Source organism: Microtus pennsylvanicus, chromosome 1 (genome assembly GCF_037038515.1).
Source record: "Microtus pennsylvanicus isolate mMicPen1 chromosome 1, mMicPen1.hap1, whole genome shotgun sequence".
NCBI lineage: Eukaryota > Metazoa > Chordata > Mammalia > Rodentia > Cricetidae > Microtus > Microtus pennsylvanicus.
Window position 1 is genome coordinate 92407917 of NC_134579.1, and position 17416 is coordinate 92425332.

Consider the following 17416-nt stretch of genomic DNA (forward strand, 5'->3'; position numbering starts at 1 on the left):
TGGTGGCTCCCAACCATCCATAACTGCAGTTCCAAGGTCTCCAGGGCCCTCTTCTGGCCTCTGAGGGTACCAGTTACCCATGTGTTCCACATACATACATGCAGGCAAACACACACATAAAGACAACAAATCAAAAAATATTTAACATCATCAACAGAAGTAAATCAGAGGCTTGTCCCAAGAGTTTCAAAAGAAAGACAATACTTGGAAGGCAGAGGCAGGAAGATCTCTATGTAGAGGCCAACCTAGTCTACACACACAAGAAGTCAAATTAAATTTTAAAAAGAACAGGACAAACAAGTAAATCTTCCAAAAGTATATGTGGGTAAGCGAATATGAGAATTTTCCAGAACCAAAGCAAAGAAGTGTTAAAATTCAAAGGGCTTGATGAATACTCATGTTAATGAAGGAAATGAATAGGGTGGATGTCCCCTTATGCTCATATGTTCCAACATTTGGTCCTAGGTGCTAACGCTGTTTTGGGAAGTGTGGCATCTTTGAGACAAGAGGCCTAGCAAGCAGAAATAAGCCACTGGGGTGGACCCTGAGGCTAAAAGCCTGGCCCTGTTTTGTATTCTAATCCACTTTCCTGATCTGTCAAGATATGAGTGTCCTGGTACACACATTGCCTGCATGAAGTCCACCATGATGACCCCAGCAGGACATAGCCAAACCGTGAGCCAGAATATATCCTTCTTCCCTTAGGTTGTTTCTATTTGGTATTTTGTCACAGTGATGGGGAAAAAAAACTAATAAAGTGAGAGAAGAGAGGTTACACAGGAAAGGAATGGGTCAGACTACCTCAGAGTTCTCAATGGAGCCTGAAGGCAGCCAGAGAGCTTTAAGTACAGAACAGAGGATCCTAGGAGATCCGGGACAGTAGGGTAAGTGAAGGATGAGTAAATGACGATTATATAAAAACTAAAACATGGCAACCAAGGGAAAATAAAAGCTGTCAAAGGAACTTAATAAATCTGTAGTCAGCTATGAATATTTGTAGCCACAGTATACATACCAAGGGGCCGGGGAAGTGGATCAGGGAATAGGTCCCTTGCTGAGCCTGACTACCCGAGGGTGTTTGTGTGTGCATGGGCTCTGAGTGTGTGTATGTACAGGTGCGCTCACTCATGCAGCTGCATCTGGAGGTCAGAGGTCAAGACAGAGATGCCTTCCCTGACTGCTTTTCACCTTATTTTCTGGTGTTCACTGGTTAACTAGACGAGCTGGTCAGCCAGCAAGGGAGACAGCAAGCCTGTCTCCATGCCCCCTTTTGCCGTCTCGCCTATCTGATCTCCAGCCCCTCCAGAGGCTTTTTAAACATCTATCTTGCACCTGGGGAGATAAACTAAACACTTGCAATGAGCATTACTCTTGGAACCCACAGTAGTCAGCAGATTCTTAAAAGGGCCCAGGCCCAGGCCCTTACAGAAGCCCGCAGGTCTGTGATGTTTAAAGGATTTTCATGTTTACAAATGAACATTTATAAGTTTATCATTATGTTTCTTAAAAGGCAGAAACACTCTTATCCTTTTAATTAACTGGTGCAACTTCATTTCAGAGGTGGAAACTACAGTTGTTCTTTCAGGGGGCTCAGCTGTGTCTGCTTGGCACACAGATCTGGGCTCTATCCTCAGCACTGCATAAACCAGGTATTGTGATGCACACCTGTAACCTCAGCACTCAGGTGGAGTAAGAAAGATCACAAACTCAAGGTCATCCTCAATACTTACAGAATTCAAAGCCAGCATGAGAACCTGTAGCAAAAAAAAAAATATTCTAAACCTGGCAGTGGTGGCGCACGCCTTTGATTCCAGCACTCGGGAGGCAGAGGCAGGCAAATCTCTGAGTTCAACCTAATCTATAAAACTAGTTCCAGGACAGCCAGGGCTACACAGAGAAAACAAAAAAATCTTCTGGAGGGAAGGACTAGAGAGATGGTTTAAGTGGTTAAGAGAGTGAGCTACTTCTGCAGAGGACCAGGTTCGGTTCCCAGCACCCATGTTTGACAACTGCAGCTGCCAGAAGCTCAAGCTCCAGGTGATCCAATAACTCTAGCTTCACAAGTCCACAAACACACTCTCTTCCTCTCTCCCCACCTCCTCTCCTTTTGGGGCTGGAAAGATGGCTCACTGGTTAATAAAATAGGATGTTGTCCCAGATGTCCGAGTCTGGTTCCAAGCACCCACATTGGGCAGCCCACAACCAATTCCAGTTTCGGGGATCCAATACTCTCTTCTGGCCTCTGAGGGAACCTACACACATGTGGCATATGACTCACATACATTTACAAAAATAAAAACTAAAATTTTAATTAAGTTATTCTTTTACTATTTTGGTTTCCTGATTTTTCAGTATTGTTTTTCTTTCATCATCTATGAAATTTTGATAGGCTAGACATGGTGGCACACACTTTTACTCCCAGCATTCATTAGGAGACAGATATTTATAAGTCTGAGGACAGCATGGTCTACACAGAGTTCATACATTAAAATTTCAAGAAAGCAGGAGGGAGGGAGGGAGGGAGGGAGGGAGGGAGGGAGGGAGGGAGGGAGGGAGGGAGGGAGGACACACCACAGCTTAAAATCTCACTTCAGCGTTTTTGGGTGGTAACTACAAGTCAATGCTAGAGGATGTGGCTGGAGTTAGATTATGTCATACTAAACGAGCATGTTGCTCAAAGCACAAGGCAGCTCACTTACCCTGATGAACAAGGTGGTCTGAGTGTCAAGAGTCACGCAGGTAAAATTAGCATTGAATTTACAACTTCAATCCTTGGCTCTTCTATCTGTAAACTGAAATCTCAATCCTAAAGTTCTATAGACAAGAACTCAACACTTCAAAACTTTCTCTGAGGGGACCTGAGTACTTATGGTTCATATCAGCTATGGGATATTCAGTTACATTTTCTCTAGTGTGTGTTTAAGTTCCTGTGTGTGCATGTACACATGGAGTTAAGAGCTGTGGAATGCCTTTCTCAATCCATTTTTCACTTTATTTTTAGAGACAGAGTCTCTCCCCCCCCCCCCCCCCCGCCGCCCCCCTCACCCTTCCTAGCTCCGCCTCCCAGCACTGGGATTATCGGTACCTACCAGAGATGCTGATTTTTCACATGGTGTCTGAGGATCAAACTCAGGTCCCCTTGCAGCAAGCACTCTGAGTCATCTCCCATCTCTTTAAGTTTTATTTTCTGTAAAACTAAGCTGAATTACAGATTTCTGGATAGTCCTGCTGCAACGATCCTTGGGTAGCATTTCTAGGGGGATATTTTGGTAGCTTTGTTATTTTTTTCACTGCCTTACTAGCAATCAGCATCCGGGTGTTGGCTTTAATAACAGTCTGAGGTAAAAGTCAAGTGAGGCTCTGCTGGGTAACAGACAGGCTGCATCTCTGGAGGGAACAGTTGCTGCCTAAAGTGAGCCAAGTTACAGAGGGGAATTCTGGGCAGAATACAGAGAGGAAGAGAATTTCCTTTCTAAAGCAGCACAGGTTGGATTTATTGAAATCCTGAAGAAAAAAATCTACAATTTGTACAATACTTTAAATTTAGCAATTTTCTTTTTTTTAAACAGGGTCTCAAGTCTGTTGCTTAGGCTGGCCTGGAATTACTGGGTTTATGCAAATCTCTCAGCAAATCATCCTTCTGAGAACATAGGGCTAGGGCTGCTGGATTACACCACAATGCCTGGCTTTTGTGGGTCATCTCAGAGGTGATCAACAGTTCACAACACCTTAGTGTTGCAATAAAAAGCTGAAGGTTGTCCACTATGGTGACACATGCCTGTAATTCCAGCACATAGAAGGCAGGAACAGTATGATTGGTGCAAGTTTGAGGCCAGCCTGTTCTACACAGTGAGCTTCAGGCTAGCCTGGAATACAGAAAGACTGTGTCTCAAAAAAATAAAACAAACAAAAATCCTTCTCTATCAAAACTTACTATAAATGTTTCTCAGCAAATACTCCTATTCAAGGTATGTATTTTGCTTTGAAAAAATTCATGAGGGGCTGGAGAGATGGCTCAGCGGTTAAGAGTACTGACTGTTCTTCCAGAGGACCTGAGTTCAATTTCCAGCAACCACATGGTGACTCACAACCATCTGTAATGAGATCTGGCGCCCTCGTCTGGCCTGCAGGCATACATGGAGATGGACTGTTATACACATAATAAATAAATAAAATCTTTTAAAAAAAAAAAGAAAAATTCATGAGCCTATGATGTTCTTTTAATTGCATCCGAATAATTACACAATCATCTATTAGCTTATGAGAATATTTTGCAGCCGGGTGCACGTCTTTAATCCCAGCACTCAGGAGGCAGGCAGGTGGATCTCTGTAAGTTCAAGGCCAGCCTGGTCTACAGAGTGAGTTCCAGGATGGCTAGGCTACACAGAGAAACCTTGCAGCTCCCCTGCCCCCACCCCTGCAAAAAAAAAATAAAAGAGAGAGAGAGAAGAAGAAAAGAAGAGAAGAGAAAAGGAAAGAAAGGAGGGAAAAACCAAAAAGCCTAAGGGCTAAAGTTCCATTCCCAGAATCCACACAGTGGAGGAAAAAATAAATTAACTTAAACATTTGGGGGGGGGGGTTGTTTATTTGTTTTTGTTTTTCAAGACAGGGTTTCTCAGTAGCTGTGAAACCAGTACTGGAACTCATTCTGTTGACCAGGCTGGCCTTGAACTCACAGAGATCCACCTGCCTCTGCTTCCCAAGTGCTGGAATTAAAGGTGTGTGCCACTATTGCCCAGTTAACTTAAACATTTTTAAATTCAAGTTTTTCTCTTGCTTCCTTCAATCTCATCAGTTCAAACAAGTCCCAAATCTCTATTTAAATAACTCGTGTGTTTTTATATCTACGTAGAATATTTGTACTAGGATGGGGGTGCGGAGGGGCAGCAGAAAGTACTTTAAGTACAGGGTTTTAAGAAAACTACAGAATTATGATTTCATGTTGTTGGTTACCCGGAGTCCCAAACATCTGCAATTCTACGAATAAGTAGGTGACTCTGGTGCAAGCAGGATCCTGTTTTATAAAAACACCCTCAGCTCCAACTGAACCAATCTAGCGCTAGGGTTTACATAAAAACAATTCTAGCAGTGAGAAGGGCACAGGTGAAACAAGACTGACCATAAATTTCAATATGTTGCTGTGGTTCAGATACTGTTTACCCTACTTTTGTATATGTTTGACATTTTCCATTCATAAACATGAAAAGCTCCAAAACCAGATTGAAGGCTTGGGATGTAGCTGAGTTGGAAGAGTATCTGCCTAGTGCACATGAAGTCCTGGGTTCCATCCTAGCACATCTGCAATCCTAGGACTGAACAGGTGCAAACAGGAAGGTCAGAAGTTCAAAGTCTCAGCACTACACTGAGCAGCTCATAGGTGCCAGTAACTCCTGGGAATTCCATACCCCCTTCTGGCCTCCATTTCACACACACGCACACACACACACAACCTAAAAATAAAAATAAAATCTTAAAATTAATCTAGAGATACCTGACGTTACGAGGGGTGGAACATAAATTAACTCTACACAGAGTAAACGTGGACTGAGCACTTGGGGAAAAGTAACTACAGCGGCAAAGGACCACCACTGGCAGGTGATCAGTGAGGGTTACAATGCGGGTATGTGGCATCTTTGACCTGGTAAAAATGCCACTTTAATCTCTGCAATCTTCCTCCTAGTCCATAATCCTAGCCTAATCAAAAAAGGAAGAAGAAAAAAACAAAACAAACAAACAAAAAAACACCTCAAGCCAAGAACTGTGCAGTCAGTGAGCCTGTAATCCTATCATGCAGCGCTCCCCCCCCCCCCCGCAGAAGTTCAAGGTCATCCTGCACCTTGTGAATTTGAGATCCTTTCTCATAAAAACACAGAAAGATCAGACAAACCAGTTATAGGGTATTTTACAAAATACCTGTTTTTATACATGTCAAAACTATCAATGCCATCACAAACAAGAAATATACTTGAGAAGCCTAAAAGACATGACATCTAAATGTAATGTTGGAGGCCACTAGAGACACAAAGCTCAAAAGCACAGAACTTGCCTAGGGTGTGCAGTGAAGGTCCTATGTCCAATCTCCAGTAAGAGGACGGGAGACAGAAATGTGCTGTCTGAGGGATTACTAAGAAGCTTGAGTTAAGGGCACACCTTCACTATACTAGCACATTAATAATGACTCCTGGTTGGTATAAATATACTAATGTAAGGTGTTAACAATAAGAAAAAGGGGAGAGAAGTGTACCTCAGTAGCAAACACAAGGCCCTGGGGTCCATTCCTAGCACTTGAAAACCAACCAACCAACCAACAACCAACCACACAAAGCCCTTCCCATAATCCACATTTAAAAAGTAATAAAAAAATAAAATAAAAATTAATAAAAGCTAGGTGAGGTAACATGTAACTGTAATCCAAGTACTGAGGCAGGTTGAGATGAGGGTTGATAACCAGCCAGCTTAGCCTACATGCTAATAATTCCAGGCCAATGAGAAACCCTGTCTCAAATGAAAAACATGGACAGTGCATGAGAAACATCTGAGGTTGTCTTCTGGCCTGCACATGCTGACGCATATACATGCAGGTATACCCGCAAACAAATGTATACTCATATATATCAACATATGTACACATATACACAAAGCAAAACACCATGCTATAAATTACCTCACTCCAGTTGAAAGTCAATGGCCGCATGAAAAATCAAGTGTAAAAAGAAGATTCTGACCTCCACCACCTCCTGTTATGTATGAACACTCCATTGTGGTTTGGGTAATTTAGGACTATCCTCTTCATCCTCACCTACACATTGGACTGAGTACCTACAACCTGGGACATGCTATACAAAGCACCAGACACAGCCCTTGCAAGCCAATACAAAGGTCTATGGTAAGTGGAAGTGGTAGACAGGTAGAAGGAATCTATGTTCTTATTTGATCATACAGACTACTAGTAAACTTTCCTCACTGCCTTCCATTTCATGTAAATTTACAGTTTTTCAGTGTACAATTCATTTACTTTAAAATGTTTTGATGTACAAATGTGATCTATACCCTCAAGTGTCACTTAAGTTAAAATTTTAAAAGGAAAAAAATCAAAACTAGGGAGAGCGTCCTTGGAATCCCCTCCTTACTGGGAATCTGTCTCTTTATGTGCTATGGAGTGAGTGCTTGCCATGTTTCTGTGCTGCAGGGTGCATGCTTGCATGCATGTGTGCATGCATGTGTGTGCGTGCTGTGCTTCTTCCACTTTCAATAAAACTTGGCTGAGTGCTGAGAAAAATAATCAAATCCTAAGTTGCAATGTTTTCAACCAGCAACACATGGTTTACTGGGGTAGGAATCTCTAAGCCATGGACCAGAACAAAGGATTTAGGAGGAAGTGGGGTTTACGAAGAGCTTTAAAAAGGAAGATGAGAATTTGCACAGAGTATTTCGTAAACTATAAGCAAGTCAACCAAGCTCTTAAGAAAGTGCTGGGGAGAAGGCTCAGTTGGTAAAGTGCTTATTGCACAAGTAGGAGGACCTGAGCTTGATCTTTAGTACTCATGCAAAACAGCCAGGCACTTGCAATACAAGCACCAGGGAGGCCCCTGAGGCTCACTGGCCAGTCTAGCCTACTTGGCAAGCTCCAGGCCAGTGAAAGATCGTGTCTCAAAAACAAAGTGGACAGCTCCTGAGGAACAACACTGGGGGTTGACCCCTGCGCGCGCTCGCTCGCTCTCTCTCCTCTCTCTTCTCTCTCTCTCTCTCTCTCTCTCTCTCTCTCTCTCTCTCTCTCTCACACACACACACACACACACAGCACAGAGCAGGGGAGGAGGGAGGTGCTGTGCACACAACCACCAGCCACAGAAGGTGTAGAGTGCAGACAGGAAGAGCTCATAGCACACCAGATGGGTATCTACCAAATTGGGGCCAGATACAAGGAGCAAGGGGTTATTACAGCCACAATGCACAGTCCTGGCATGTTTATTTGAATTGACAGTACCTTAAGCTTTTTAAAATAATAAAACAAATACACATTACATAGCAAAATGCAAAATCTGCCAGCCAAACTGTCAAAATTGAAGTGTCATGCATCCCCCCCCCACACTCCAGCCAAGGCCCTGGAGGATACACGAGTGGCCAGAGTAAACAGCCACATTCAGGTGGGGTAGGACTGAGAGAGGCCCACCGTCCTGTTGGGTGTCTGGCCCCTTTCCACTGCTCTCATTTCCCACTTGAGTCATAATAAAATCAAATGAGATTTCAGACTGCTGCACTGTGCTAACCCTTGCCAACAAAAATTTTTAAAACACTGAGGTTATTTTTCTGATATGCCTGTTTTTTTTTTTTTTTTGTGGCAAATAATTGAAATGCCAAGGCATGGTTCCAAGTGAGTCACTTGCCACAATTTTAAAATATATCATCGCAATATTTTTGTTCTGCCAACACAGTGATTTTACCATATTTTCCTGGCTTTTTGTTTTTGTTTCTCTCTCTCTCTCTCCTTTGCAGTTCTGGGGATTGACCTCAGGGCCTTAGACTCTACCAGTGAGCTATAGTTCTAGCCCTTAGTTTTGAGATGGGGGTCTTACTATGCAGCTTAGGCTGGCTGGACCTCTATACATAGCCCAGGCTGGACTCCAATTCATGACCCTCAGCCTCACCTTGTGGGTGGCAAATTGTTAAGTGTGCACTACTAGTCTGGTTTCCTAGTTTTCTTCTTTTATTTTCACTATGTTAATTATGTATAAGTGCGTGACTACATGCAGGTATGTGCGCATGAGTGCAGACACCAACAGAGGCCAGTGGTACCAACTGCCCTGGAGCTGGAGTTAACAAACGGTTGAGAGCCACCTGATGTGGGTGCTGGGCACTGAACTCAAGTCCTCTGAAAGAACAGCAGGTTCTTCCCCTAGTTTGCTCTTAAAACATATCTTTACTTGAAAACCCGTCACTTGAAGAATCTGCACCCTGAACAGGCAGTATATTCCAGATCAGAACCACCAGTGCAACTTTTCCTCTACGGACCACACCTTTCTTCACAACTAAGTAAATAATTTTTATCACATTTATTTATCTTTTTAATTTTGCAGCGAGGAAGGGATGTTAGTAAGCAAAGGGCAACTTGTGAGAGTTTGTCTTCTCCTTCCATCGTGTGGGTCCTGGGGACTAACCGTGGGTCATTAGGCTTGGTGGCAGGCACCTTCACCAACTGAGCCATCTTGCTGGCCCACAAATAAAAATTTTAAAGAGTAAAGCATTGCCAGTGAACTACAAAGATACATGATGGGGGCGGGGGGGGACACGACGACGACACTGATTTAAAATAGAAAACATTAGACCCAGGCTGGTTATTCCTCAGTCTGGCTGAACCATGCAGCCTTTGGGGATAGTTCAAGAAAACATGCAACTGTGTTTGGGATTAAGAAAATTTAGATTGTTCATGGTTCCTTTAAGTAAATTAAAACCAGCAATTGTTCACTTGCAAGAACTTTAGTCATCACGGAGCTTAAAAACAGGTTTATTACATAAAAGCAGACTAATTTAGATCATCCTAAAAATTTCTAGCATAGTTACCCAACAGAATAACCTGAAGAAGTAACTATGCCAGCTCATAGAGCCTGCCTACATCTATTGGAATGATTTTTTTTTTCTTACAGGGTCTCCATCCACCAAATAGCAAGTTATTTTGAGCAAAGGATTTTTCAAATCCAGTAAAAATAAATATTCCATGTTGAGCAACCACCACTTAAGAGCTCCTTCTTTGAGGGCTGGGAATGTAGTTCATTTGGTAGAGTACTTGCTTAGCATTCATTAGACCTTGGGATCAGGCTCTAGCATATAAAACTGGAGGCACACACCTCCAACCCTAGAGGTAGAGGAGGATCAGAAGCTCAAGGTCATCCTCCACTACACAGCAAGTTTGAGGTCAGCATGGGCTAAGTGAGATCCTGTCTCAAAAAAACCAAAAAGTTTTGTTTTATTTGTAATTAGCTAACCCACCCAATTTACAAAGACATCTGAGGCAATGAAGAACTCTACGTTACAAAGAACAACATAAAACAGACATAGGTACACGATTATAATGCTACCCATCCACCTTCCAGCAACCATAGATTTTATTATTGTATTTTCAAGATTTATTTTATTTTTTATGTGTATGTGTACTATGTGCCCACAGAAGCCAGAAGAGAGGACAGAATCCCATGGCACTAGAGTTACACAGGATTGTGAGCCACCACGAGAGTGCTGGGAATAGAATCCAGGTCCTCTGCAAGAGCTAACAAGAAGCAACAGCTAAGTCATCTCTCCAGGTCCTGTTTTTTTCCTGTTGTTTGTTTTGTTTAAAATGTTGAGTTCTTGGAAGCCAAGAAAGGGCAGATAACTGGTCCAAGACTTCTTTCTTCCTTTTGTCTTTAAGGTAGTACAAACTGAACCTAGGGTCTCCTGAAGCTTGGGCAAATACTAAGCTATAATCCCACCTCTACTCAGTTCCTTGTTTTTTTTGAAACAGGGCTTCACTATGGCACTCTGGCTGGTCTGGAACTCACTGTGTAGACAAGAGTGGCTTTGAACTAACAGAAATCAGGCTCCCAGCCCTTTCTTTACTTTTCCAATTTTAAGACTGGTTCTTAAGCTGCTCAAGCTGTCTTGAACTTGGGAGCTTGCTGTCTCAGCCTGACCCATAACTTTAAAGTTAGTGAAACAGAAGAGGAAGATCTCACACCCAGGTTTGACTCAAATCCCACCTTCTATCTAGAATATCATATTCCCTCTACAAATGTTTCGTGAATTTTACTTTCAACTGGACTGAAAAGTTCAATTCTTTTTTTTTCTATGCCTATCCAGAAAGACTTTTTTGTTTGTTTGTTTTGTTTCTCAAGACAGAGTTTCTCCCTGTAGCCCTGGCTGTCCTGGGATTCTGTAGACTAGGCTGGCCTCAAACTCAGAGATCCATCTGCCTCTGCCTCCCAGTGCTGGGATTAAAGGTGTGAGCCATCAACCACCACCACTGCCACCATAGCCACAAAGATGTTTTTGAGGATTCTTTTAACTGTTTCAGAACCTGGATATTCCCTTTTAACATGACAATGTCCTTTTATTATTATTATTATTATATGTACGGCTGTTATCAAAGTGACACAGCCCACAGGGGACAGAGAGGACCCAAGGACTCTCCAAATTTGAAGCGAAGTACGTGAACAGTCAGCACACTGATAACAGCAAGCTTTAAGGATTGGGTAACCTCATTGCTGAGCAGCTACAAAACTGGACAGACTTCCAATTACAGGGCAAAAAGTGTATTTAGTGGCACAAAAATGTCACCAAGTGAAAGGAATTAGAGCAATCCTAACCTAAATCCATTTGCAAGCCCAAAGACTCTACTTGAGAAAACTATTGAAAAATACTTATTTCTCAGAAGCTGTGAAAATTAATCATAAAAATTCAAACTTTGGAAAGTATTCCTATATGGTAGGAATCTTGTCTGAGATACGAGTCTGTCTGCTTCATCTAAACTGAGAGTGCCAGATTCAGAAGCCACGTTTACTCGACTGCTGAGTCCCACCGGCTTCCTGAGGGCCTTTATCTGGAACTGCTAAAGCTTCCTCTGTACTCTGTGACCTAATATGCCGCAGAACAATAGAAGTGGGTTTCCCCGTCTAACCACTATCCTAATATTAACAAGGCAATGTAGCTCGGAGGAGTGCGTTCACAGACACCACTACAGGAATCTTTCTTTTCTTCCCGTCCAGATTTATGCTACAACTCCACAGGCTCTTATACGTACACACACATTTCTTAAAAACGATTTGAGAACCATACAGAAAAGAACTAAGCTATAATCTTAGTTTGATCACTTAGCAGCATTTGAGGAAACTGTATTTTCTTCCTTCCCCTAAGCTTCCTAGTGAGGCCCAAATTCTCAGTTTATATAATAAGGGCTCATATAGCAGATAGGGATCTTCAGGAAAAAGGACTCATAGATATGAGATAGATAAAAGGACATCCTTCAGACACAAAGCGGCCCACAATAAAATTCAACGGGGGCAACAAAATGCCTCCGTGTCACCAAGCACCAGGAAAAGCCAAGCACTGGTCATCTCTGCACTCACTCCAGGGGCTGAGGTAGGAGGATCCAGATTTGATGGACAGCCTTTGCTAACCAGCAAGACTCTGCCTCAAAAAATAAAAGAAAAATCTTCTGCGAACAAGGCAACCCACATATTTACATAGTTTTACTGTGAGCCAAGAACCTTCCAACTTCCAATCCTGAGAATGATTCTGAATAACAAAGACATCTTTTTTGTAAGTCAATTTCAATTTTAAAGTTTATATATAAAGGAAGATGCCCTAATGAAGTCCATTCCTTTTGTTGTTGCTGTTTTGTTTTGTTTTTTTTGTTTTTCAAGACAGGGTTTTTCTGCAAGTTTGGAGCCTATCTTGGAACTAGCTCTTGTTGGCCAGGCTGGCCTCGAACTCAGAAATCCACCTGCCTCTGCCCCAGCCTGCCTCACCCTCCCCAAGAGCTGGGATTAAAGGTGTACGCCACCACCGCCCAGCAAAGTCCATTACTTTTCTTATAATAACATAAAAAGTTAATTCAAGAAATAAAGGGCTGGACTTGAGATGGAGAGATGGGTCAGCAGTTATGAGCACAGGATGTTCTTCAGAGGACCTGGGTTCAATTCCTAACACCTGTTCACAATCATCTATGACTACAGTTCCAGAAGTCCTGACACCTTTTGACCGTCTCAGCGACTGAATACCCACCTGGGGTACAGACGCACCTGCAGGCAAACACCCACAGGTAAATAAATAAACAACAAACAGACCAAACAGCAATAATAACAAACACACAACGTTTTAGCCTTTGCAAGGGGGAACAAGGGAGCTGTGACTTAAAAGTTCAGCCTTCCCTTTATATTTGTTTGTTGTTTATTTATTTACCTGTGGGTGTTTGCCCGCAGGTGCCTCTGTACCCCAGGTAGGTTGGTCTTTTTAAGACAGAGTCAGGGAGCCGGGTGGTGGTGGCGCACACCTTTAATCCCAGCACTCTGAAGACAGAGGCAGGCAGATCTCTGTGAGTTCGAGGCCAGCCTGGTCTACAAGAGCTAGTTCCAGGCAGGAACCAAAAAGCTACGGAGAAACCCTGTCTCGAAAAAAAAAAAAAAAGTCAGCCTTGGCTGGCCTTGAACTCACTTTGTAGCCTACTTGGTTGGCCCTGATCCTTGCATCGACCCTCCTACCTCTGCCTCCTGAGTGCTCAGATTACACGGATGCACCACTATACCTGATTCAAATATATCCCCCCAGCAAGGCACATCCAACCTTTTTCTGAGAATGGTGCTTGCTCCAAGGCACCAGTAAACAGTCTGACCTTTTCAAAGAATAAAAGCAAGGAACTGGAGGGTTCTGTCACGGGCGTACCCTTACTGAGGAAGGCTAGCCTTGTCTTGTACAGGTCCCTAGATCATCAGACTCCCCAGTTATGTTTTCAACACATAGCTGCTATCTTATCTACCATGGATGTCAAAGGCAGAGTCTTCTTTTGTAACTAGTGAGCTCACTAAATGGGATTAATGCAAAAGTTACTTTACATGATCAAAGAATCTCATGGTGGAGTATACAGCATGTGTGAGACCCTGGGTTCACTCCCTAGTACAGGAAGAGAGAGAGAGAGAGAGAGAGAGAGAGAGAGAGAGAGAGAGAGAGAGAGAGATAGGAGGAAAAAAAACCTATCCCAGTTGTAACATCAATAAGCTACCTAGATGGAGGAACAATCCCACAAATATATGTCTGACATATAATACATCATTTCCACACAGTTAAGCTTCAGATACCTGCTAATCCCTTGCCACACATTTAAAGCTATATAGCTAACCTCCAAGATTCAAAATATGAAAGAAAAATCTGCAAAAGTTAATACAAATCACCTGGGTTTTATTTATGTCAAAAGCTGTTTATTTCTATTCATGAGTTCATAATTTTTTTCCGGTTGCTTTGTTTTACAAGACCTCAACAAAACTCAGCTCTCTGAAATTCCAGTATAAAATTTGAGAATAGAATAAAAGGCACAGAAGAAAGGCAAACAAACACACTTCTCACTTCTCACTCACACACACACACACACACACACAATTTGTCAAAATGCATAAAAAATGATAGGCACAAAATCTTTTGGAAGCTTCTGGAATCCCCTTGGCATACACTCTATCCAGTATGCTACTCTAGTGTTAATTTTCTATTTAAATGTCAATATCTTTACATAGCAACATCACTACCTTCCCATTAATCTTTCCCAACTTCCCTGGTATTTTCTGTAGCACCCATCCTGGCTGACTATCTACTTCTGATGACATTCAGTTACCTTATCCGTTGGATCAGAACAGAGAAGTCACCAAAAAGATTTGATTCTAAGGCGACAGCGGAAACACAGCAATACACTATATAGTATAATGACATCACTTAAGGCTCAACTGAAGGGCACTCAATGGCATATAACCTGGTATGGTTCTGGAAACCACTACATCTCTTTCATCGTAGATTTGTTTGAAACACCTGTACTGTCTACAGGCAGTTCTGCATTCACTATTATTCCAAAATAACTCCTGACCTGAGATGCATTCCACAGACAGTTACAAGATGGGAAGAGATGGGGGAGGGGGGGCTGGAGAGGGGAGATCACACAACAAGGTGAAACTCAGACCTGGGTTTGGCTGTGTCACCTTGAATATCTCTTTTGATCACCAGGGTTCCAGTCTCCTCAAAGCAAAAGATGAAGAAATTGGACTAGATTCTCTCTACAGTATCTTCCAACCTCTAAAGTTCTTTGAGATTCCAGTATATCCCCCTTCACTAAAAAGATAAGCAGTAATGATGGGAAGTTAGTCTAGATCTTTTTCCCCTTAAATTTTCTGAGATGTTTTCTTTGGCTGAAGTTTTTTTTAAAAAAAAAAATAAATAAACTCCAAATCAAAACTATATGCAGAAAATATGGAAGAGCTGAGGACTGGAAAAGAGAATCACTCACTGATGCCACTAAAATAGAAATTTCAATTACCCTCAGGCCAATTTGTCAATAGTTACTCAAAAGCTGTTACTCCGATCACTGGTTTCCTAAAGCAAAAATATGTATCGTCATTCCCTTCACATCCCCAGAGAGTCATTCCGAATAACAAATAAATAAATAAACCAACAACCACAGCATCTAAAATCAATTTACAACTTTAAAACAAGTTTCAGGAGTCAAGGAAAGTCCACACAGCTTCCCCGAGTCATTGGTTTCATTTAAGGAATGACAGGAGATAAGAAAGGGTTCTTATTATTAGAGGCGAGAAAAGCCACAACAGGCAGGTGACATCTGGAAAAAAAGGAAGAAGTGTCGAGGACAGAAGCTTGAGGGTCCTTGAGGCAACAAGTCTAGAGTGGGGAAAAGAGTCCCCAAGGGATGTGGGGGAATCCGCCGCTGCCACCCCTCTCCGTCGTCTTCCCCCCCCCCCCACTGTGTCGCCGCGCCCCCGCCCCCCATCCCACGCCCCTGCGGCAAGAAATCTCCCTAGGATCGCTCGTTTCCCGCGGCCTCCTGCCCTCGGCAGGCCTCCGATCCATCGCAGAGGCGGCCAAACCCCGCAGGCCCGCCGTCCCCGCCGCAGCCCCGCAAGACGCAGCGGCCCCGCAGCCCCCGGCCCCGCTCACCTGCACCTGTTTGCGGAAGTGGCGCGGCCCGGGCACTGCCGACGGCCAGGAGCAGCAGCAGCAGCAGCACCGGCGGCGGCGAGGACACCGGCGGCCCCGGCATCTCGTAAACCGCGCGGTCCCCTGGGGCCGGCTCTCGGGTCGCCGTCTTCAGTCAGTCGGTCAGTCAGTCCTCCGCGCTGCCTCAGCGACACTGGCGCCGGCTGCTTCGGGACACACGTCTCTTCAGCCAAACGTCAACCTCGTTCCCGGTCTGCATCTGCCGCTCTGGCCGCGGAACCATCATCATCCTTCCCGCCCGTCTGCGCCGCCGCCGCCCCTCAATAGCAGCAACGGCAGCCACCCTGCAGAGCCGCGGGCCCAAGCAGCCGCGCTCCCGCCGCCATGATGGGCTGCGTCATGTGACGTAGGGCGGAGGCGGGGCGCCGTGATCGACACTTGGGTCAGCCAATCGTCAATCCATGCTGGCTTCAGAGGCTCCGCCCCCTCAGCCGGAGGAGGCGAGGGAGAGATCGCTGCGCCCCCTGCAGACCGAGGACTGCGGCGTGGGCAGCAGGTAACCCCGACAATTACTTTAAAATTTAAATTATAGGACGCCATAAAGAAGACCATAAAAATCCACTTATAATTTAATATGGGACTTTTTTGCTCTATTTTTCTTACTTTTCTTTTTTTTTCTTTGCTTATTTTTATCAACGTGGTTCTCAGCATTTTATCACCCAAAACATAGACCGGTTTTGCCTCCTTCAATTTTACTAGGCAGAACTTTCCTAGCCTCTTCACCTTAGGTTGATTCTCGCATCCTATCAGCTTTCGAGGAGCTTTGAACGTTTTAAAATTCAACTAAACAAGAACAGAATGTTTCTGACTTCATCACCCAGTGACGTAGCTAGTAAGCTCAAGCTGGCCCCTCTGCCAAGACAGCCCTTCCTGTCCCCTCTTGTTCCCTGGCAGATACACTCCCTTTCATTCGGCAAGACACACCTGGAACGTGACTTCGTCCGTGAGGGCTTCACACCAATCCCCCAAACAATTGAATATCTATGGCCCCGCCTAACCCGACCCTGGACCAAAAGCCATGTTTATTGTTCTGTGGCTGTCAGCCCCTTGAAGACAGTCACCTCTCTTAGCCTGAAGTAGGTGTCTTCTAAAGGAATTGTGCTAGATATTGGTGCTGGGGGGCGGAGAGGGGAGCAACTTCCAGGTGGGGAAGAAGACAGCTAGAGAGATTGTTTGCCTTGCTAGCATGAGGACCTAAATTTGATCCCCAGAACATCACTAAAGAAAAACCCTGCCTTGGTGGCGTGTGCTTGCTGGGGAGGCATAACAAGATGGATCATTGGGGTTTGCTGTCAAGCCTAACAAGCCTGCTAGGCAAGTTCCAGGCCAAGAAGAGACCCTACCTCAAGAAAAAGGGGAATGACACCCAAGGTTGTCTTCTGTCCTCCATACATATACAGAAAGAAACAAAGGTGCACACACATACATGAATTCTCATGCAAACACAAAAGGCATGGAGAAAGTATTTTCAGTTAAACAGGTCTGAGGTCACTTTGTTGGGGGTGGGGAGACCCTCGTCTCTGACTGATGGTCCAGTGTGTGAGGGAGAGGAACTGATTTGCATCTTATCGCATCTTATCAGAGAGGACGTCAGCAGCAGGCAAAGATAGAGCTCCCCCCCCCCCAATTCTGCAGACTCCCTGGAGCTACCAGCTGTCCGTGGTGCTAACTCAGC

The 17416-nt window shown here is 44.0% G+C and overlaps 1 protein-coding gene across 2 annotated transcripts in view; it reads right to left on the bottom strand.

Moving 5' to 3' along the window:
- The window catches only part of Lmtk2 (lemur tyrosine kinase 2), a 91840-nt gene extending 75753 nt beyond the window's left edge, over window positions 1-16087 (bottom strand). Inside the window, exon 1 of one of the 2 annotated variants that reach the window (XM_075973491.1) lies at window positions 15682-16087. In XM_075973491.1, coding sequence (XP_075829606.1) covers window positions 15682-15784 — 103 coding nt within the window. In that variant the 5' untranslated portion in view covers window positions 15785-16087. The remainder of the gene's footprint in view (window positions 1-15681) is intronic. The other variant, XM_075973501.1, reaches the window with a different exon arrangement.
- Between the last annotated feature and the right edge of the window lie 1329 nt (window positions 16088-17416).